The sequence below is a fragment of the Mercenaria mercenaria genome, chromosome 1, assembly GCF_021730395.1.
Source record: "Mercenaria mercenaria strain notata chromosome 1, MADL_Memer_1, whole genome shotgun sequence".
Lineage (NCBI taxonomy): Eukaryota > Metazoa > Mollusca > Bivalvia > Venerida > Veneridae > Mercenaria > Mercenaria mercenaria.
The window spans coordinates 110,086,189-110,110,591 of NC_069361.1; the positions used below are offsets into that span (position 1 = coordinate 110,086,189).

General features: G+C 35.6%; 1 protein-coding gene across 1 annotated transcript in view; it reads left to right on the forward strand.

Annotated features, from left to right (window-relative positions):
- LOC123526771 (bifunctional glutamate/proline--tRNA ligase-like) overlaps window positions 1-19,415 on the forward strand; it is a 67,122-nt gene extending 47,707 nt beyond the window's left edge. Inside the window, exons 24-34 of the mRNA XM_053520355.1 lie at window positions 5,163-5,402; window positions 6,066-6,283; window positions 6,672-6,933; window positions 7,379-7,531; window positions 7,943-8,044; window positions 12,123-12,278; window positions 12,934-13,128; window positions 13,917-14,090; window positions 16,085-16,245; window positions 17,791-17,934; window positions 18,850-19,415. Of these exons, the coding sequence (XP_053376330.1) occupies window positions 5,163-5,402; window positions 6,066-6,283; window positions 6,672-6,933; window positions 7,379-7,531; window positions 7,943-8,044; window positions 12,123-12,278; window positions 12,934-13,128; window positions 13,917-14,090; window positions 16,085-16,245; window positions 17,791-17,934; window positions 18,850-19,006 (1,962 nt within the window). The 3' untranslated portion in view covers window positions 19,007-19,415. The remainder of the gene's footprint in view (window positions 1-5,162; window positions 5,403-6,065; window positions 6,284-6,671; window positions 6,934-7,378; window positions 7,532-7,942; window positions 8,045-12,122; window positions 12,279-12,933; window positions 13,129-13,916; window positions 14,091-16,084; window positions 16,246-17,790; window positions 17,935-18,849) is intronic.
- The last annotated feature ends 4,988 nt before the right edge of the window (window positions 19,416-24,403 follow it).

The following is a 24,403-nucleotide window of genomic DNA, read 5'->3' on the forward strand; positions in this document are numbered from 1 at the left end:
AACATTCGTAAAGTTTGATTATTTGCACTGAGTTTGCAGTCCAGCAAGTCATTTTTGTAATTGTTTAAACATTTCTCAGTTTCTACATATTACAGAATTTTAGTTAAATTTTATGTATGAATTTTAGTCTTACAAATTAGTGGTCTCTAGCCTACAGCACATGGTTCATTGACAGTTTCTATTTTTAGATTCATTCAGGAAATGCAGGTTAACTAGGTCAGTTGTAGTATATAGTAGGTGTAAGATTACATTGTTATTGCCCTGCCACGTGTAGAAGGGCTTTGGATAAGTAAGCTAGGTAATTCATAAACTGTAATTTTAAGGTATTTATTAAAACTATTTGAAAAAAAAACCATATAGATCTACTAGATTTCAGATTTTGTACATTCTTGTACATTCTTGTTTAGTCATGCAGTCAGTTTTAAGACATTAAACTTCCTTTCTTTGAAAGATTAGTTTTCATTTTCAGTTCTTGAATTACTCAGAGAAATAGTGTTAGAAAAGGAATAAATCAACCCTATGATCACCTGTATTTAAAATCAATGTCTATTATGAATTGTAGTATAATATAGAACCTAGTGTTTTATTGTCAATATTTGACGTGTGTTTGTCAGACTTCATCAGCTATATGTCTATTTTGTTGTGTGGAGAGAAGACAGTATACAAATAATGGTTATGATGCAATCATGTCAAAAGTATACATGTAAATATTTGAATACATTAAGTCATCAATATACTTTGAAAGTTTGAAAGATTGCATCATTCGTCAGTGTGAGGGCATTGCAAGCTATTCTATGATACTAGTGAGGTCAGAGGTCAGAGAGATAAAATGGGATCATGTATAAATGAACTGTACTATTAAAATTACTTATAATCTTACTGTGAATAGTTGATCGGTCTCAATCATTTTATAAGAAAGGTAAGAGTTATGTCATAATTTCTTACTCTGTTAGTACTTTGAAGGTACTACTATTTTTTTTATGTATAGGTTAGTGTTTATTAATGTGCATTTACAAAACTTAATCAGCCTCGCAGCTCACTGCTATTTTTTATATACTACAGTAGTGCACATTAGATTATAAAACTGTTGGTAAACACATATAAAACACAAAAACTGTCAATATCATTTTTAGCTCATCTGATTTTTTGAAGAAAAAAATGATGAGTTATTGTCATCACTTGACCGGCATCGGCATCTGCAGTGGCGTCAGCATTGGCAGGTTAAGTTTTGTGTTTAGGTCAGCTTTTCTCCTAAACTATCAAAGCTATTACTTTAAAACTTGTAACACTTGTTCACCATCAAAAGCTGACTCTGTACAGCAAGAAACATAACTCCATCCTGCTTTTTGCAAGAATTATGGCCCCTTTTGGACTTAGAAAATATCAGATTTCTTGGTTAAGTTTTGTGTTTAGGTCAACTTTTCTCCTTAACGGTCAAAGTTATTGCTTTAAAACTTGGAGCAGTTATTCACCATTAAAAGCTGACTCTGCACAGCAAGTACCGTAATTCTACATTGCTTTTTGCAAGAATTATGGCCCCTTTTGGACTTAGAAAATCAGATTCCTTAGTTAAGTTTTGTGTTTAGGTCAGCTTTTCTCCTAAACTATCAAAGCTATTGCTTTAAAACTTGCAACACTTGTTCACCATCAAAAGCTGGCTCTGTACAGCAAGAAACATAACTCCATCCTGTTTTTTTTTCAAGAATTATGGCCCCTTTTGGACTTAGAAAATATCAGATTTCTTGGTTAAGTTTTGCGTTTAGGTCAACTTTTCTCCTTTAAAACTTGGAGCAGTTATTCACCATTAAAAGCTAACTCTGCACAGCAAGTACCATACCTCTACATTGTTGGACTCCCTGTTGGACTTAAAAAATCATGGGTAGGACAATATTTCTATTATACAGAGACAAAAAAATCAGATGAGCGTCTGCACCCGCAAGGCCTCTTGTTATCTAGGGTGCCTCGAGTAAAAGGATTTAATGAGATAGAATTCTAACTCCAACATTGAAAAATTAAAGTTGAGTCCTGTGGGACTTTTAAATTTTGCTCACTTCATTTAAAAGTAACCTTGGGACAGAAGTTAAACCTACCTACATTTCTTCCACAATATGTAATCTAAAGAGTAATTTAGGCAAAATAGAGAACTTTTACCGCATGTAACTCCGTATTTTTAAAGATTTCTATATAACTCAGCCCCCTTCTGTTTCAAAGGTAAATTCACTTCGAACAGCAAAAAATCTTATCAAATGAAAAATTTTCACTTTTATACAATAAATCAATAATAAGTCTTGAAAAAAATAAAAACTTACTAGAAAAAAAGGAATATAAGGCTGTTATGGATCTAATACCTAAATTTCCCCCAGAAGGCATAGTGGTAGAATAATTTCAAAATGTTACTGTTATATGGTATTCAGTTTGAGTGAACTGATTTTGCTTTGACTTAAATGAAACAGAGAATTTCACCATAACAAGAATATAGCTGTTAGGAGATGGATGTAGACAGTGGAAATTTAGCTGTTTTACATTGGCTAAGTTCTGAAGAAAGTGGATGTACGCCAGAAGAAAGAAACCTGCATAAATTTGTCAAGGAGGAGTATAGTAAACTGATTGACAGAAAACGTAAACGCGGCCAATATTCCCATTATTCTGGGGAACAGAAAGCGAAGATTGCAAAATACAGAATTGAGAATGGGGTTTCCAAGGCAACTAAATACTTTTCCAAAGAATTTGATAAAACTGTTAGTGAGAGCAAAGTGCGTGGATTTAAAAGTGCATATTTGAAACAGAAGGCTGAAGCGGGTGTTGAATTTTTGGATGAAGTTAAATCAAGTCCACGTAGAAGAACAAAAGAACTAAAATCAATGTTAAAGTCAAATGGAATACTAAAATCTGGTGATTTGAAGTTAACCTCACAGGGAAGGTCCGAAGAAACTGATGCATCGGTAACATGACATGGAAGTTTAGAAGTTGATAAACAAATTAGTAGTTCAGCTGAAAGTTCAGGAGTAGATTAATGGACAAAGAGAACTCAGTTTGCAAAAGCAGCTTGTAAATACTATCAAGCCTTAAATGTGCTTATTAACCCTGAGCATTGATTCTGCCTTTGCAACTAGTGTAGATCATGATCAGCCTGCACATCCATGCAGTCTGATCAAGATCTGCACTGTTGGCTATTCAGTCAGTATCTTTTTGGTATTAAAGCACCCCTTTTAACAGTTAATGGTACTGTCCAAATTGAAAGATGGATAAGTTCATTATACAAATTTAGCAGGGTAAGGGTTAAGGATCAGTCAGTACAACTCGTATTTGCAGGGAACGAACAACACCGCCAGCTGTGATTATTTTGTATGCAGTTGGGATTGATCAGAAGAAAACTATCATTAACATTTGTTTACTTAATTTGCCCTTTTACTTTAATGTTTGTTTCCCAGTAAAAAAATATTCATGTAAGGAAACTTCAGTTGCCTTTTAGATGTTTGCAACAACAAAAGTACTTGATGGTGCATAATGGCTAATGCCACCGTCTAGATGGTGGCTTTTATTTGACTTCTCCCACCCAAGCTAAACACTCATGTAATCGAAACAGAACAGAACCAGACTGACATTAGAGGAATTGAAATGGAAATAGGTAACTGATAAAAAAGTTAACATGTTTTTAGCTCACCTGTCACAAAGTGACAAGGTGAGCTTTTGTGATCGCGCAGCGTCCGTCGTCCGTGCGTCCGTCCGTCCGTAAACTTTTGCTTGTGACCACTCTAGAGGTCACATTTTTCATGGGGTCTTTATGAAAATTGGTTAGAATGTTCACCTTGATGATATCTAGGTCAAGTTTGAAACTGGGTCACATGCGGTCAAAAACTAGGTCAGTAGGTCTAAAAATAGAAAAACCTTGTGACCTCTCTAGAGGCCATATTTTTCAGAAGGTCTTCATGAAAATTGGTCAGAATCTTCAACTTGATGATATCTAGGTCAAGTTTGAAACTGGGTCACGTGCCGTCAAAAACTAGGTCAGTAGGTCAAATAATAGAAAAAACTTGTGACCTCTCTAGAGGCCATATTTTTCATGGTATCTGTATGAAAATTGGTCTGGATGTTCATCTTGATGATATCTAGGTCGAGTTTGAAACTGGGTCACGTGCGGTCAAAAACTAGGTCAGTAGGTCTAAAAATAGAAACACCTTGTTACCTCTCTAGAGACCATACTTTTGAATGGATCTTCATGAAAATTGGTCAGAATGTTCAAGTTGATGATATCTAGGTCAGGTTAAAAACTGGGACACGTGCGGTCAATAACTAGGTCAGTAGGTCAAATAATAAAAAAACCTTGTGACCTCTCTAGAGGCTGTATTTTTCATGGGATCTGTATGAAAGTTGGTCTGAATGTTTATCTTGTTGATATCTAGATCAGGTTTGAAACTGGGTCAACTGTGGTCAAAATCTATGTCAGTAGTTCTAAAAATAGAAAAACCTTGTGACCTCTCTAGAGGCCATTCTTTCAAATGGATCTTCATGCAAAATTGGTCAGAATGTTCACCTTGATGATATCTAGGTCAAGTTTGAAATTGGGTCACGTGCGGTCAATAACTAGGTCAGTAGGTCAAATAATAAAAAAAACCTTGTGACCTCTCTAGAGGCCATATTTTTCATGGGATCTGTATGAAAGTTGGTCTGAATGTTTATCTTGATGATATCTAGGTCAAGTTTGAAACTGGGTCAACTGCGGTCAAAAACTTGGTCAGTAGGTCTAAAAATAGAAAATCCTTGTAACCTCTCTAGAGGCCATACTTTCAAATGGATCTTCATGAAAATTGGTCAGAATGTTCACCTTGATGATATCTAGGTCAAATTCGAAACTGGGTCATGTGCAGTCAATAACTAGGTCGGTAGGTCAAATAATAAAAAAACCTTGCGACCTCTCTAGAGGCCATATTTTTCAATGGATCTTCATGAAAATTGGTCAGAATTTTTATCTTGATGATATCTAGGTCAGGTTCAAAACTGGGTCACATGAGCTCAAAAACTAGGTCACTATGTCAAATAATAAAAAAAACAACGTCATACTCAGTTCAAAACTGGGTCATGTGGGAACAGGTGAGCGATTCAGGACCATCATGGTCCTCTTGTTTTAGCCTGTTACATGTTAACAAATATTCTCATTTCAGGACCAGGTAGATGCTGAGGTGAAGGTGTTGTTAAATCTGAAAGCTGAGTACAAGACTGCTGCAGGTAAGGAGTGGAAACCAGGTCAGGTCAGCACCACACCACAGAAGGTAGAGGTTCAAACAGAGGTACCTGCTGAAGCGGACAGCATGGCAGACTCAGCTGCCGCTGTTGAACTGAAGGCCAAGATTGATGCACAGGGAGCTAAAGTCAGAGATCTTAAAGCAGCAAAGGCACCAAAGGTAAATATAAAATGATCTTTTTAAAATCTGAAGAAATAGATTTCGTCAGCAGCAATATGTTCCCCATAAAAGTCTTATGACTAAAGTTTTAAAGCTTGTACTCATTTAAGACAGCATCAGATAGTGAAAGGAAAAGTCATTTTAAAATAAAGGGACATTTTAAACAATGAATAGCATAAAGTGATTCTTTTAAGAACTATGTGTACATTAACATTTGAAAGTCCTTTGATCATTTCGTCATGCAGAGAACTTAATAAAAGTTTATGTTAGACAGCTGCGGGTTTGCTTACATTGCTCCAAGAGCAGTCTCTTTGGCCAAGTGGTTAAGGTTGCTGATGTAGAATCACTTGCCCCTTATATCTGTGGGTTTGAAAACTCACTCTGGGTGTAAAACTCTTTTTATGAGGATGTCATCCAGCTGGCTTGTAGAAGGTCTGTGGTCCTGCCCAGGTGCCCAACTGTGTGTGAAATAATGCTTGGAGGTGCACCTGGGTCTTTCTCCGCCATGAAAGGCCGGAAAGTCGCTGTAAGACCAGTAATTGTTTCGGTGTAATGTTAAACTCAACAAAAACAATCATTGCTCTAAGACTATGAAACCCTGACAGAAATAAAAGTTAAAATAGGAGTCGGACTTGCTAAATGATTAAATTTTATGAAATTCAGGATGAAGTTGACCGTGAGGTGCAGAACCTTCTTTCACTGAAGAAACAATACAAAGATCTTACTGGAGAAGATCCAGCTGGAGGTGGAGGTAAACGGGATAAGAAAGACAAGAAGGCAAACAAAGAAAACAAACAAGATGGAAAGAAAGAGAAACAAGATAAACAACAGCAGAAACAACACACTGAAGATGGCTCCAGAGAGGTGAAAAAGCACACAAGGTAGGAACTGTAGCATTTACACAATAGAGTCTATTGTCATTTTATGGCATTCAAAGAAATATGGTACTACAAACTTAAAAGATTCTTTGATGAATAAAGACAGTGTCCAGGTCTATGTTTTCTTAAACAGTTTTGGTTAAATACAAATTGATCTATAAATTAACCTAAATATCTTTATTATATTTTATCATTTTATAAAACAACTCTTAAAGTCTTTCTCTAGAAAGTCTTTAGGTAGCGCCTTCTATGAAGGCATGGTTTAAAAAAACAACAGGTTTTGAACAAAGTCTGCCAGGATGAATATCAAGCCTAGTTCTCCTTTAAATATAGTGTTCAATGACACAATACATCTTTTTTTCAAATGAAATTAATGACATTTTTTTTTCAGACTGGGTCTAGAAGCCAAAAAGGAAGAGAATCTATCAGACTGGTATTCCCAGATCATTACAAAAGCGGAGATGATAGAGTATTATGATGTCAGTGGCTGTTACATTCTCCGCCCCTGGTCATACTCTATATGGGAGGTGATCAAGGAATTTTTCGATACAGAAATAAAGAAGCTGGGTGTTGAGAACACATATTTCCCAATGTTTGTTTCAAATGCAGCTCTGGAAAGAGAGAAAACACATATAGAGGACTTTGCTCCAGAGGTATGCTTTGTTGTACAAATTGTAATTATTGATAAGTGATTCAACATATAACAGTCATTTACTTACAAGAAAAGTACAAATAAGTTGGTTAGAAATCCAGGAACATCTATTGGTAAATTAAATACATGTATATCTGAAGTCATTTGTCCTTTACATATGATTCTTGTATGGAAGTTGTAAGTTGATTGTGGAGGCAAGAAAGTACTGGCATAGAATTGAGGAACACTGGTACTGTTATATTGATTGTACATTTGCATAAGTATATAAAAGCTGTAAAACCTATATCAGATACAAGGAAGATTCATATGTTTGCCTCAATACCAAATCTATCGGATATCTGTAATATGATGAATTAATGCGAATACAAAGTCTAGGTTACATTTAAAGTAAATCATGTACACAGCAGAAAACAAGAAGGAAGAATAAATGCTTATTCATTCTGCAGGTTGCCTGGGTGACAAGGTCAGGTAAGTCTGACCTAGCCGAGCCAATAGCTATACGTCCAACTAGTGAAACTGTGATGTATCCATCGTATGCTAAGTGGATAAAATCACACAGAGATCTACCACTGAAATTGAACCAGTGGTGTAATGTGGTGGTAAGTATTATAATTATCTCAGTATTTGGAAAAGTTAGAGAATCAAAGCATTGAAATATGTTTGCTTTCTCATTACGGACATGAGTTCAAAATGTTGTGTATGAAAGTTCAGTAAGAAAGGATTAACCCTACAAATAGGCTTTGCAATAACAATTTCTCTAAAACAAATGGCATCTAGATTCAATTTTCCCTTATTTGCAAATTTAATCAGGCACTTAAGGGCATTTTAAAACCAGTTTTAATTACTGTTTGTTTACAGAATTTTGACGCCATTTGTTTATCAGTTGTTAGCAACTACTAGTAAATAATGCCAGATTGAATTCATGGTAGTCCAGAAATATTGTGTACAGTTGCAAACCCCAAATGAATATTCCTTCAAGAAAAACTTGAAATTCTGATATTTGTTTATAGAGATGGGAATTCAAGCACCCACAGCCATTTTTAAGAACAAGAGAGTTTCTGTGGCAAGAAGGACATACAGCTTGGGCTAACCCAGAGGATGCTTGTGAGGAGGTAAGTTTCAGATATTGTTCAAGTTTTTGGTTAAAACAAACTTCCAGCTTTTAAGGAACATGCAGGTCAACGTGAAAATTTCCAAATTTTTGAAACTGGTAGCAATTGCTTTAAGATACTGCAGTTAATAAACAAGTATGTTTTTAATAAATATTTTAATGTGTATGGTACAGAATACAGGTAAATTCATTCTATTTTATTTAAAAACAAATCATTAATTCCTATTATCTGTTTTATGGGTATTACCTGTATATCTGATCTAAAAATCTTGAAAAAGGAATAGCTTCGGAACGTCAGTAAAATTAACTGTAATATTACTTTTAATATCTTGTTGGTATTTATCTGTGATATTCAATTTTATATATCAGTTTTCTTCCGGTGTGACTAATGCTTTTAATAGTTTTTTACATATTTTATTTTCTTCTACTGCAGTTACTAATTAAGGAAAAACTTTTTCTAAATTTCAAAAACTGACTTAAATTTGGAGGCATGCACATTTAAAGGAAGAAGATCATATCTGCAGTAATTATGTCCCCAGTATATTGGGAGATGTACTGATTTTGTTTTATGCATCAGTCTGTTTGTTAGTCACAAAAGTTTGTCTGGGCTACTGCTCTGAAACTACTGGTAGGATTTCAGCCGAACTTAGTAGGGATGTTCAGTACCATAGCTTAATTCGAAAATCATTCATTTCTGGCTTAAAATGCATTTTGGTGAAGATATTGCCCCTTAAAGGTCAGTTTTTGATCAACTCTGCCAAGCTTTTTGCCTAAAGGACAAATCCTACACTACTTCTTCATCTGTTTCAGAGTAGTATCCCACGTCATGTGTTCTCGACATACATGTATTCTCGAGCTATTATGGAAATGGCCAGTATATTTTTGCATGCAACATAATCCTCACAAGTAAATACACAAGAGTGTAAACATTGTGTCTGCTGTTTTAAAAATGAAAACTAAACAGTTTACCTCGAGTCAAAGCAAGACAGTTTCAGTCTGATTTCAAATTATGTAATTAAGTTAGAAAATCTTAATGTAACTTTAAACATGGTTTAAAAATTGGTATATATCCATATATCTTCCATCAAGCAACATTACTGCTATCAAAATTTCTACATCGGAAGTCAATCAAAATAAACCATGATGACATCAATCTGCCTGAGGTCAACTGTAAGAGATGGTGACTGCGTAAAGTAGCAATAGGCGTTACGTGAAAGAACTGAAACACATATTTATTTTCTCAGATATAAATCAGTGCTGTCTGTAATGGAAATATTTTAGAGGAAAAGTGTTATCTTTTAAAAGAAGTTCAGCCTATAGCCTTTTGATATTGATATGGTTAGGTTTTGAAAAATATGTAGTAATTTGGGGTTTTCGAATTATTATACCCCCACCAAACATGTTTGAGGGGGGTATATAGGAGTCAGTTTTGTCGCGTCCCGTTGCGTCGCGTCCCGTCCCGTCCCGTCGCGTCCCGAAATCTATTATCTCAGTTATTACCAAATGGATTTGATTCAAACTTAAAATACATGTTCCACCTTATCACCCACATCATGTGACACAAGGTGCATAACTCTTGACACCAAGTTTTCATGAATTATGTCCCCTTTTACTTAGAATTTAAGGTTAATTTTGTTGTATTTTCACTATATCTCAGTTATTACTAAATGGATTTAATTCAAACTTAAAATAGATGTTCCACCTCATCACCCACATCATGTGACATAAGGTGCATAACTCTGACACCATTTTTTTTTATGAATTATGCCCCTTTTTACTTAGAATTTAAGGTTGATTTTGATGTATTTTCACTTTATCTCAGTTACTACTGAATGGATTTGATTCAAACTTAAAATAGATGTTCCACCTCATCACCCACATCATGTGCCCACATCATGTGACACAAGGTGCATAACTCTGACACCAAGTTTTCATGAATTATGTCCCCTTTTACTTAGAATTTAAGGTTAATTTTGTTGTATTTTCACTATATCTCAGTTATTACTAAATGGATTTGATTCAGACTTAAAATAGTTGTTCCACCTCATCACCCACATCATGTGACATAAGGTGCTTAACTCTGACATAAATTTTTTATGAATTATGTCCCCTTTTACTTTAAATTTAAGGTTGATTTTGATGTATTTTCACTATATCTCAATTATTACAAAATGGATTTGATTCAAACTTAAAATAGATGTTCCACCTCATCACCCACATCATGTGACACAAGGTGCATAACTCTGACACCAATTTTTCATGAATTGTGCCCCTTTTTACTTAGAATTTAAGGTTAATTTTGATGTATTTTCACTATATCTCAATTACTACTGAATGGATTTGATTCAGACTTAAAATAGATGTTCCACCTCATCACCCACATCATGTGACACAAGGTGCATAACTCTGACACTATTTTTCTTGAATTGTGTCCCCTTTTACCTAGAATTTAAGGTTAATTTTGATGTATTTTCACTATATCTCATTCTGATTGGCTTAGAGCCAAAGGGAAGTAACCTTTTTTTAACCTTTGTACTGAGTTTCTTCCCCTTAAATTCCAGGAATTAGTCTATTTTTAGAAATCCTATTTTTAGATTTTCAATATTTTAGGTATTTTTCTAACTTTTTTATTATAAGTCCTATGTAAAAAGTAAAAACATTTTTCCGTGGAAACATGGGTCGGTAAGACATTTTTTTGTATTCACTTTTAGTGTATCTCTAATATTAGAGATTTAATATATTTACTAGTATTACTATACTAGTATTATACTAGTATTACTTATATGTGGAAGCCCAGGATGAAGTACTCCAAAGTATTTTTAAGATTCTTTATGGTTGCCATTCTTCTGTGACAAGACCGTATGGTGGGGGTATGAGTCACTCCTGTGACAGTTCTAGTTTCAATTGTCAGATAAGTTGCTGGGTAACCATATCATTTCTGCATACCCTTTGTTTTAGTTTAGAAAGTAATGAAAATGCTATTTTTATAAAACAGGTGATATTTCAAAATTATATACATTTTGCAGTGATACAGTTTCACAAAAGTGATTTTAACAGAAATGGTAAAAAATATCAGTTTCTAAATATAGTTCGGGAATATATGACAGGTGCTTCCTGGAACTAGAAAGCAGGTCACTGATAAAATGTGCTACTATGAACTCAACGAAAATAGAAACGTGTATTTTTTAAAGCAGGATGATCAGGAAGGGGTAAAATTTTGAGGAAATGGTAATTTGAAAGATGAATTTATCTTATTTATTTTTTAAATGTGCCTGTTTTTGTTAGACTGTCGAGAACACATGATACCAGGATAGGCATAGGAAAATTATTTGATAAAATCAGTGAAATGACCCTTTGGAAGCATAGAGAACAACCAAGCAATATAATAAGAGACTTGGGTAATGAAGTGTGCAACACCCCTCACCCACTCCACCACCGGCTTGAGTGGGATTCTATAGTAAAGTTCAATATACTCCATGATCCCAAAGCACTAGAAAATATAACAACACTGAGTCCAAGGCTGAGGGAAATATTTCTTTCTGTAATGATGCATTAACTTTTACGGCTGGATAATGCATATATATATATATATCAATTTATCTTTACATTAAAATGAAGCAGTATAAGGAGACATGTGCTTTCACTAAAAGCAATCTTTTGTTATTTCTGCTTTGCTTCACTGAATGTACACAAGACCATATACCATAGTTAAGGATGAAATTTAAAGTAGTTTATTCTCATATTTAAATTTAATTTATAGGACTTTCACCATAAAGTCGGAAAGGAATTTTTGTACAGCCTTTGTCAGATATTTTCAGATGGTTCAATTGCAACTATTTTTTAGAAAAATACTTTAATGATTACTAGCTTACTTATGTTGAAAGGACTGGTGTGGCATTTTAAGGTTAGCCTCCCATCAAAATTTGATGGGAATGTTCATATTTGGGAGGCATACAAACCTACAAATGATGATGATGAAAAAGGTCCCCTTAAATGTTGGACATTACATCAAAAAGGCAGAACTAAGTGATTACATCAAACTAACAGTATTATAAAAAAAACAACATTTTTTTCATCAGGTCTATGCCATTCTAGAGCTGTATGCGCGTGTGTATGAAGAATATTTAGCTATACCAGTGGTACGAGGTAGGAAGACGGAGAAAGAAAAGTTTGCTGGTGGTGACTTTACCACCACTGTGGAGGCATACATCTCTGCTAGCGGTAGGGCTATTCAGGTTAGTAAAAGATGGTAGAAGTGTAAAATTTAAATGTCATAATCACTGTAGACTGGATCATTTTTGGACCATAGTCATTCCCATATTAAAAAAAGGTAATGATAACTATTTACTAGCAAATATTGCAGAAGTATTTTTAGCAGCTGGACGCAAAAGTTCAAACTCTTGCCTCCACCGTTCTTGTTTTGAACCACCACAAGTGATGTAGGAACCATTCTTTGGAGGACACCATCTAGCTTGCTTACTTAAGATTGATGGTTTTACTCAGATTTGCAATCTCTGTCTGAATTATTGCCCAGAGGTTGATGTTTGTACACTGGTTCCCTGCCCCTGCTGTAAGTAATAGCCAGAGGTTGATGGTTCTGCTCTGGTTTTCTGCCACTGCCTGATATAATATCCAGAGGAGCATCTGCGATCATTCACCATTATTTGAAGCTAGAATGACACCTTATATCCTTTAGAATTATATCACTGTGTCTTAGAATCTTAAAAAAAAAACAAGCAAAATTTTCAAACATTGGCTGACCATCTTGTTGCAAAATGAAAGTAGTTCCACAAATAGTGTCACATTTTTCTGTGATTTTATGTTCCATAATTCATTGCTGTGTCATTTAAATAGCTTTAAATGACAAAAAAAAAACCCCTTCCATTTCAGGGTGCAACATCACATCATCTAGGTCAGAACTTCTCTAAGATGTTTGAAATTGTATATGAGGATCCAGAAACACGTGAAAAGAAGTATGTGTTCCAGAATTCATGGGGTATAACAACAAGAACTATAGGTGTAATGTGTATGGTACATGGTGACAATACAGGCCTTGTCCTGCCACCAAAGGTTGCATGTTTACAGGTAATTGTGATATATATATGTGTGTGTTTAATGATTATAGCTATAAATGTTTATAGTGATACCTATTTTCTCCAGATTTTGGAGTAATAGTACACAGTACAGAACAAGTCGAGTTCTAGGAGCTTCCCTTACTTCTTTCAACCACTAGGTGCAAAACCTGTAAACATTGAAGTCTTGTTTAAAAGTTCATTAATGATTTTATTTGAAATGTCAGGTCCTTTAGTCCAGTGTCTTACATTTGCTCTATTCACCATAGCCATTTGTTCTTTAGTTATTTTAATCCAAAGCATTCCTTCATTTCTGAAGTATAGGTATTATTTATAAAAAAAAGGAAGGCCTTTTTTTTGATTTATTGTTTAGTGCTCACTTGTTAAGGAATTGAACAAGGAAGTTATTAGTTTGAGTGATTAAATATACAAGCATCTGAACCATGAGTCGGAGCTGGAGTAAGCCAGACAATAAACAATATTAAAGGCTAAAATGCCTTGTTTATTTTCATCCTAACATTCTCATACATATTATGACAGCTTCATATGTCCAAGTAGTAATAAACCAGGCATTGTGTGACAGTTGAACATCCTAATTGATACTAATATTCTCTCACTGGTCTGCACATAAACTTGTTTATGGCAGAATATACAACACTTGACTTCGTTATTTGTTCACTGATAGACAGACAAATTAACTGTTTTAATGTACTTTTTGTTATGCTCTGTCAAGGTAAATGTACATTTCATGTGTTGGGAGTATTCATTTGTTATTGAAATATATTGAAATATACTTGACAGGTTGTGATTGTACCCTGTGGTATCACTGCCAATCTATTACAAGAAGACAATGACAAGCTGATGGATGCTTGCACGTCACTCAAGAAGACACTAGCACAGGGTGGAATTAGAGTAAAGGAAGATCTTAGAGATAACTATTCCCCAGGGTGGAAGTTCAACCACTGGGAACTTAAGGTAAGTTGATTTCAGTTATATATATTCATGTAAAATCTTGATATAAAAAATAAACATTGTCAATATATAACATAGTGCTTTCAAACTAGTAAAAAAAATATGGCCTGCTTTTTGGGGCTGTCTTGGTGCAGAAGGGGTAAATATCTACTTTTCCAAAAAAAGCCATTTAGAAAAGACTGTTTTCAAATTAACAGTGTGGATATAATATAGGGTAAAGTGGGCCAGAATGTTTATTTGGTTTATAAAGTTGTCTACATGTAGTTTAAAGATATTACATATTACCTTATTGTACATGAATTAAGAAAAAGGGCTGGGTTTTTAGCTCACCTGTCACAAAGTGACAAGGTGAGCTTTTGTGATCGCGTGGCGTCCGTCGTCCGTCCGTGCGTTAGTCCGTCCGTGCGTGCGTAAACTTTTGCTTGTGACCACTCTAGAGGTCACATTTTTCATGGGATCTTTATGAAAGTTGGTCAGAATGTTCATCTTGATGATATCTAGGTCAAGTTCGAAACTGGGTCATATGCGGTCAAAAACTAGGTCAGTAGGTCTAAAAATAGAAAAACCTTGTGACCTCTCTAGAGGCCATATTTTTCATGAGATCTTAATGAAAATTGGTCAGAGTGTTTACCTTGATGATATCTAGGTCAAGTTCGAAACTGGGTCACGTGGGGTCAAAAACTAGGTCAGTAGATCTAAAAATAGAAAAACCTTGTGACCTCTCTAGAGGCCATATTTCTCAATGGATCTTCATGAAAATTGGTGAGAATGTTCACCTTGATGATATCTAGGTCAAGTTCGAAAATGGGTCACATGGGATCAAAAACTAGGTCAGTAGGTCTAAAAATAGAAAAACCTTGTGACCTCTCTAGAGGCCATATTTCTCAATGGATCTTCATGAAAATTGGTCAGAATGTTCACCTTGATGATATCTAGGTTAAGTTTGAAACTGGGTCACGTGCATTCAAAAACTAGGTCAGTAGGTCTGAAAATAGAAAAACTTTGTGACCTCTCTAGAGGCAATATTTTTCATGGGATCTTTATGAAAATTGCTGAGAATGTTCACCTTGATGATATTTAGGTCTAGATCGAAACTGGGTCACGTGCGGTCAATAACTAGGTCAGTAGATCTAAAAATAGAAAAACCCTGTGACCTCTCTAGAGGCCATATTTTTCAAGAGATCTTCATGAAAATTGATCAGAATGTTCATCTTGATGATATCTAGGTCAGGTTCGAAACTGGGTCAGGTGCCTTCAAAAACTAGGTCAGTAGGTCTAAAAATAGAAAAACCTTGTGACGTCTCTAGAGGCCATATTTCTCAATGGATCTTCATGAAAATTGGTGAGTGTTCAGCTTGATGATATCTAGGTCAAGTTCATAACTGGGTCATGTGCGGTCAAAAACTAGGTCAGTAGGTCGAAAAATAGAAAAACCTTGTGACCTCTCTAGAGGCCATATTTTTCATGAGATATTTCATGAAAATTGGTGAGAATGTTCATCTTGATGATATCTAGGTCAAGTTCAAAAGTAGGTCACTTGCCTTCAAAAACTAGGTCATTAGGTCAGATAATAGAAAAACCTTGTCATATTTTTCAATGGATCTTCATGAAAATTGGTCAGAATTTTTCATCTTGATGATATCTAGGTCACATGTGCTCAAAAACTAGGTCACTAGGTCAAATAATAGAAATAACGATGTCATACTCAGTTCAACACTGGGTCATGTGGGGATAGGTGAGCGATTCAGGACCATCATGGTCCTCTTGTTTTAATGTATATAGAATTGTAAAAATACTTCGGAGATAATGTTTTATTTGAAGATACAAATGATTGTTAAAAAACTTTCGCTGAAACCATCAACACAAGTCCAAAAGTTAATAAGAAATAACTACTTGAAGCAGATTTCTTCTTAGATTTTCTCATAAACACACTTTTTAAAATATTGCATATATTGTATAATTTTGAAAGCTTGTTCAGAAATAGAAATGTTTTATAGGGTGTTCCACTACGTGTAGAGTTGGGCCCACGAGATCTGAAACAGAACCAGATGGTAGTGGTACGACGAGACACTGGAGAGAAGCTGACATTGAAAAATGAAAATATCGTACAACAAATCAAAGATCTACTAGAAAACATACAAACTTCTCTCTTTAATAAGTAAGTTATCAGTCAAGTTTGCAGGCACTAACTTATCCACCCATTTAGCAGGTATGTTCAGAGGTCGTGAGTGTAATCCTGTGACAAGATGAATGTTTTCCATGACCCTTTGACAACAGAAGCCATTTGCTCTCAACTTCATAATCAAATGACAATACAGTTACTGAATGGATTGCAGGTCAACAGTCAATGCTGTTTGCCTCGGGTCTAATAATGAGTGTTTTATTCAAGCCAACAGAAATAAATGTCAAAATTTACTTTCTCAAGTTTTTACTTGAGCCCAGCCAGACCTGTGTTGAACTATAGACTGGTCACTAGCTGAAAATATGAACTGGTGATTTATATAAGGAGTGGCTATAAAATATGTTGAAAAAGAGGTCTGTTAAGGTATGTTTTAAGGAAGACTGGTTTGTTGAACTGACTGCCATAACATCACAGAAATACTGTTGAATAACAATTTTAAGCCTGTACTAAAACAATATTTTTCAGCTGACTTTAGTTAAGTCTGTTGTTGACCACTGTCATAGGGCCAGAATCAGATGTTTTTCATTAGGAAGCCATCCAGTGGTATATTAAAGATGTTTTACCATGTACCCCTTTGCTGTCGGAATGATACCCATATGGGTACTGGAATCATCATACTGCAGTTAATCTAGAAAATGGTCACCTACCATGACAGGACATTGTTAAAAATTGTGAATTTGATATCTGTTAGAGAGAATTAGATCTGAAAATGAAGTTGATAGGAGATATAAAAATAGAATTGATAAAAAATGAGAAAGGTAATAAATGCTCGTAAAGGTGTACCTAATTATGTTTTCTATATAGTAAGGAAGATAAAGGGGAAGGGTCCTGATGCTAACATGCCAGTGATGAATGATTCTTTCCTATTGCTGAATCAAGCCCCCAAATCAAGTAGAAGTTGTCCAAACAAAACAAATACAGTCAAACTTCGTTTGCTCGAACTCGGATAATTCAGACACCACCCTTCACTTGAATTCATCCTCGGGTCCCGGCAAAATTCCTGTGTGATATAAATTATCCGATAACTCAAACTACCTATAACTTGAACAAATTTTGTCGGTCCCGAAGAGTTCGAGTTAACGAAGTTCGACGATACATGTGTTTTTAGCTTACCGGAGCACAAAGTGCACAAAATGAGCTATTGTGATCATGCTTTGTACTTAAGTGTTGTTCACATTTTAACTTTGAACCCTGTAGGTGTCACAGTTTTGATGCAGTTTTAATGAAACTTGGTCATAATGTTTGTTTCAATGAAATCTTGGACAATTTCAAAACTGAGTCATCTGGGGTCAAAAACCAAGTCACTAGGTCATACATAAAAACCTTGTTATGGCTGTTGAGGCCACATTTTCTACCTGATTTGCATAAAACTTTGTCATAATGTTTGTTTTAATAAAATCTAGGTTATATTACATACTAGGTTATTTGGGTTTAGAACAAGGTCATGTGAGAGATACAGGGCCATCGAGGCCCTTTTGTTTTAACATTAACCTAACAAAATTTTCCTCGTTTTTTGTATAGAGCCAAGAAGGATCTGGATGCATATCTGACGGTGTCACATGACTGGGAGGAGTTCTGTAATGGACTTGATCAGAAGAAACTAATACAAGCTCCATTCTGTGGGGAAATACCATGTGAAGATGCCATCAAAAAAGATAGTGCCAGGTAACTATTTGTTGTAAGGACTGAGCATGAAATGGATGTCAGAAAAAATAGTGTCCGAAACTGCTGGGCTGTTTTATTCTCACTGTTCTTTGTGATTACAAAGCCATCTTCATAAAATTCAGGGGGAAATTTTTTTATTAGCTTCAATGTCTGATTTTTTGAAAAAAATCTAGTTATTGTCGTCACTTGATCGTCGGTGTTGGTTAAATTTTTTGTTTAGGTCCGCCTTTTCTCAAAAGCTATAAGAGCTACAGCTTTGAAACTTTGCACACTTGTTTATCATTATTAGGGGACTGTGTAGGCCAAGAACCATAACTCTGACCTGCATTTTGTCAGAATTATGGCCCTTTTTGTACTTAGACAATTTGAATTTCTTGGTTAAAATTTTTGTTTAAAAACTGTGCACACTGGTTTATCATCATTAGGGGACTGTGTAGGCCAAGAACCATAATTTTTACTTGCATTTTGTTGGAATTATGGCCCTTTTTGTACTTAGAAAATCTGAACTATAACTCTTCTCTTACATATTGTCCAGCACTTGCAGACGAGCGATAGCACCCGCAAGCGGTGCTCTTGTTACACCCTCTTTTGGTCAGAAGTATAAAGGTGAAAGGAAAAAAACCTTTGGATTACTTTGACTGAATGACCATGTTAAGATTTCTTCTAAAAAATGCATAAAATAGAGTGAAATATTTTGTGTGTGTTATGATCTACCAAGGTTTTTCTTCAGTGACAACTTACTCTACCTTGACTTTTTATTATTGCTGCGACTTTTGCTTCTAATACTGTAGATGAATTGACTGAAGTTTGATCCAGTATCCACTTAGCCAAAAGAGTCAGCACACACCACAACATTCTTTGTTTATAGAGCTGTTTGTATATATAATTACTGTAACGACAATTTGTTGTTTTCAGAGATGTGGTAGTAGAGGAAGGGGCACCAGCTATGGGAGCCAAGGGTTTGTGTATACCATTTAAGCAGCCAGAGGAATTGAAAAAGGGAACCAAATGTATACACCCAGACTGTGGAAGGGAGGCCAAATTCTTTACTCTGTTTGGTCGCAGTTATTAAAGATAAAGACTGTAGGCTTTAAACCTTATTGTTGAATGGAAATTGACAGATCTTTTATAACATTTTACATACAAATGTATGTGGATAAATCAGCTGTTAAATATTTTGTATTAAATGTTTATATATGTTTATACAAGTGAGTCCATAAGGTGATAGAAATGTGTTTGTAAGAGAGACAACATGGTACTTGTTTGCAGTATATGATATTGATATTTTATGTTTGAAAATTCTTGTTAAAAGTAAAGTGTTGGAGATTGTTTACTATTAATTTCTCTAATGATTTTTCTTGCACCAAGTATGCCAGTTATTCTGCTAGAAAAATTAAGGTCCTTTGAAACACCTGTATTTATTGGTTAGTGCAATTTTGTATAAGACATTAGAAAATAGATTAAAACAGACCAGAACAGAGCATAGTTTGTGTTTCTTTTTATATTGTACAAGGAGTTTTGCATTTTGAAATTTTATCATTCTGTAATTTCTTTAGTTTTATTAAGTCATCTTACTGACAACATGGTCCCATAAAAAGTGATAAATGGCCTGTTTACGGTAGTTCTGCACGTTTGATAAACCAGAAGTGATGGCAGAACATCATTTATCTGGAAAACGTAGAATAAAGCTTGGATTCGGCATACGGTAATGAAAATAATTTTATGATTTATTTGAAACCTGTGAGTAAATTTATTACAGTGGCACTGTTGCTATATTTCTAAAGTCAAAATTTGATATTAAAACATATGACACATTAAAAAATTAAAAAAATGTCTTAAAATTAGTGTGAAATGTCCGGTTCACTTTAATCTTGGTCAGATATCTCGAAAAAAAAAGCACACGGATCTATACATTTTATTTCACCAAATTATAGGCCATGTGTTTATTTACAGCTGTGAGAAGTTTCATCAAAATCTGCATCGTAGAAAAAATTTTATTCACAAAAATGTTATGAAAGTTATGATTTTCCCATAGACTCCCATTATGAAATATTGCGCGAGGTCCAAATTTTTCAAATCAGTCTAGCAAAAAATCAAGCACACAACCCTATCGTTTTTATTTGCTGAATTTTCTAGGTATATTCTGAAGTTTTGAAAAATCAGAGTTTAATCAAATTCTACATTGTAGAAAAAATTTTGATCCAAACATGCAGAACTACCTTAACTCTTCAAAATTTCTAAGGCAATTTTTATTATGCCCCCCTTCGAAGGAGGAGTATATTGTTTTGCAGGTGTCGGGCGGTCTGTATGTAGACCAATCCGTTTCCAGATGATAACTCAAGAATGCTTGGGCCTAGGATCATGAAATTTGAAAGGAAGGTTGGTCATCTGCAGGCGATGACCCTTATTGATTTTGAGATCTGTATGTCAAAGGTCGAGGTCACAGTGACCCTGAACAGTTAAACGGTTTCCAGATGATAACTCAAGAACTCTTGGGCCTAGGATCATGAAAGTTGATAGGGAGGTTGGTCATGACCAGCAGATGACCTCTATTGATTTTGAGGTCAGTATGTCAAAGTTCAAGGTCACAGTGACCTGGAACAGTTAAACGGTTTCCGGATGGTAACTCAAGAATGCTTGGGCCTAGGAACGTGAAAGTTGATAGGGAGGTTGGTCATGACCAGCAGATGACCCCTATTGATTTTGAGGTCAGTAGGTCAAAGGTCAAGGTCACAGTGACTTGGAACAATCAAACGGTTTCCGGGCGATAACTCTAGAACGCTTGGGCCTAGGATCAGGAAAATTGATAGATTGATCATGACCAGCAGATGACCCCTATTGATTTTGAGGTCATTTGGTCAAAGTTCAAGGTCAGATTGGCCTGGAACAGTTAAACGGTTTCTGGACGATAACTTGAGAAAGCTTTGGCCAAGGGTAATGAAAGATGATAGGGAGGCTCATCATGACCAGCAGATGATCCCTGTTGATTTTAAGGTCAGTAGGTCAAAGGTCAAGGTTACAGTGACCCGGAACATTTAAACCTTTTCCAGACAATAGCTTGAGAACGCTTTGGCCTAGGATCATGAAACTTGATAGGGAGGTTGGTCATGACCTGTAGATGACCCCTATAGATTTTGAGATCTGTAGGCTAAAGGTTAGGGTCACATTGACCCGTATTAGTTAAACCCTTTCCGGACGATACCTTGAGAACGCTTGGGCCTAGGATCACTAAACTTAATAGGGAGGTTGATCATGACCAGCAGATGACCCCTGTTGATTTTGAGGTCAATAGGTCAAAGGTCAATGTCACATTGAACCAGAACAGTAGAACTTCTGTTTACAGTGAGCAAATAATTTCTGTTTCTTGTGCCATTACTGAATGCATCAAGGGGGCATTTCATGTTCGACGAGCTCTTGTTGAAATGGCGTTTTCAGTCAGTCGGTCCATCCGTCTGTGAGCTTGAGTATACGATTCCGACTCTAGTGGTTAAGTGGTGTGTAATGGTGGTTACCACTTAATGAAAATACCACTTATGCTGGCTGAGAAATACCACTTAAGAATACAAATGTGTAGGAGTGCACCCCTCTGACCGCAGCCATTTCTCATTAACTAGCAGGTAGAATTTCATGAAACTTGAAATATACATTAACCAACATACTGCAGTGATGCACGTTAAGTTTTTTTTGGATTAGTCATTTTCCCTTAGAGTTATTGTCCTTGATTTAATGAAAAATGTCTGTCCGCAGCCATTTCTCAGTAACTAGCAGGTAGAATTTCATAAAACTTGAAATAAACATGAACCAACATACTGCGATGATGCCCGTCAATTTTTTTTTTTTGGATGGGTCATTCTTTTCCATGAACATTTATTATAAACCTGAGAAGTTTTGTACTCACACACTTCCAAAAAAGCATTCATTTTCTGTTAAACTGATTTTGACTAATGAAATTATTTGCTTCTTAACATCCTTAACTTTTTGCCAGATATATTTTTTTGCCATTCCTCACCACAAACCCTTTCTGCGGGGGATACCAATTCATCGAATTTGCTTGTTTATATAAGATTTATGCATTTTGTTTTTATATAGCCTTAGGGGTGCTCCAGGAAAAATGGCCACAATATCGCACCCCCACACCCCAACCAACAAAAGCTGGAAAATTCTTCTGCCTTCTTCAGAATACTACACTCCCTCATAATAATGAAGATTATGTGTAGACGCTGGTGAATTTAAAACAACTAAAAATACAGTCAAACCTGTCTACAAAGACCACCCTTGGGAAAGCCAAAATGTGGCCTTTATTGGGCGGTGGTCGTTATTCACAGGTTAAAATACACTGTAAATATTAAAATGGGAAACAAAACATGTGGTCTCTGTTCAGAGGTGGTCTATAACACAGGTTTGACTGTATAGTGTTTGTACATACGGAAATTATAGTAAAAGTGCTAAAAGTTTTTTGGGTTTTTTTTTTACAAAATTAGAATAAAATATTGTACAGTAGAATGAGTAGTTGCTGTTTAATAAGGCACAGTGACGATGGTTTTAAACGTGTCAACTGGCTGCTTCATGAGCTGTAATAAGCAAAATGTTCCACTGGCTAACGGTCCTTGGATAGAATGAGAATTTGTAGGAGTCTTTGGATGTTCCAATGTGCATGAATGTGTATATGCTACCATACCTTGTTCTTAAACCTGTACATTTACATACATAACCGAAAGGTTATAATTCTGGAGATTGTCGGGCGTGGAAATTCGATAGCTGATAACGAATTAATATTTTACACACTCTCCCATGCACGTGCTCGGCGGTGGCCGTAAAATTAAGAAATTCTAGCTACTTTAAAAAATACAAAACCTGAAAATAGTCTAGTTTCTGGTCCCTTTCTGTATCGCAAAAACGTCGATGTCTCCAAAATGCTTTATTCCGCCTCGAAAATTTGCCATTAGAAACAGAAAAACGTCTATATCACATTCACCTGAATTATTATAACCACGTTTTGGTTAGGTCACCAGTAAAACGTGTTTGTTTACCGCTTCCGACCCAGCTTTTCAAGGAGAAAGTCGTCAGAACATGTGAAAGAATAATCATTACATGCCCGTTAGTGTTTAAACGTTAACATCCTTGCTTTTTTGGAAGTTGACCTCATAAATATGATATTGAGAACTCGAATCAAGAATTAAACATTATTTGAGCCTGTGACGGACGTACAGACACGATAAAGCTGTGAAACATGCATTTTCATTTTAAAATCTAACAGTGATACGTAATTTTCTATGAGCACGCGGTCATTACCGAAGGAGCAGCATGAAAGGCACGTGCATTTTCCCGCCAAAATACAAACAAGAAACGTCTGCTTCCGGTGCTATAGTCAGAATGTTTACCTTGATGATTCTTATGCGAAGTACCAAACTGGGACATGTGGGGTCAAAAACTAGGTCACTCAGTTAAATTAAAGGAGAAGCTTGTAAACGCTTGAGACCATATTTATAACTCTATCTTCGTGAAACTTTGTAAGAATGTTTATCTTGATGTTTTTTAGTACAAAATCGAAACTTGGTCATGTGGAGTCAAAAACTAGGACACCACTAAAATCGAAGTAAAAGTTTTTTAAGACTGAGGAGGCCACATTTATGACCCTATCTTCATGAAACTTGGTCGGAATGTTATCTTGATGATTCCTAGGCCTAAGTTTAACAGGTGAGTAATATAGGGTCATTATGACCCTCTTGTTACAATCAACCCAACACCCATTAAGTCGATTTTTTGCGAGGACCGCCATCCCTGATGGAGACCACCCGTAATTATGATTTTCGGATGGACAATACAGTTAATTTTAGAATCGCCCTAAGTTAAATGAAATGAAATTTCCGAATTAAATCGTATTTTCAAAGTGTTTATTCAATCGTATTTTCTTCTGTTGGAAATCGCACTTGGACCAAGTTCGGGTACATGGCATGGAGAGACATGCAATATTTCGCACCTTACCAGCGCAGAAATCGCTAATTGACGACTTTCTCAAGGAAAGATAATAACTGGAAATACAATATAATGTCAAATGTATATATATAAACATCGGTCTTAGTAACAAAAATTACCCATACAAACACAATTAGAATGTGTTATATTCCCCATGATACAACACAGTTATGATTGAAAAAATACCCCCAACCAACACAATTTTATGCCCAGTACCACATCGGCGTTCTGCCCCCATGCCTTTTTCCGGGAACAGCCCTTAGCATAAACTGCTTGTAGTGAGCTACTGTGATCCATCACTGCCCTGTTAACCAATTTTGTCAAACGACCTATCTTGAATGATTAAGTGGAAGTTAGTGAAGCTTGACCTGGATATTCCTCGGGAGATCCCCGCCCCCCCCCCCCCCCCCCCCCCCATCTGAAGTTTGTTTAGTTTGGTTGCACAAGATGCCTACATAGCTGAAAATAATATCATTGCCACCTGGATGCTTGG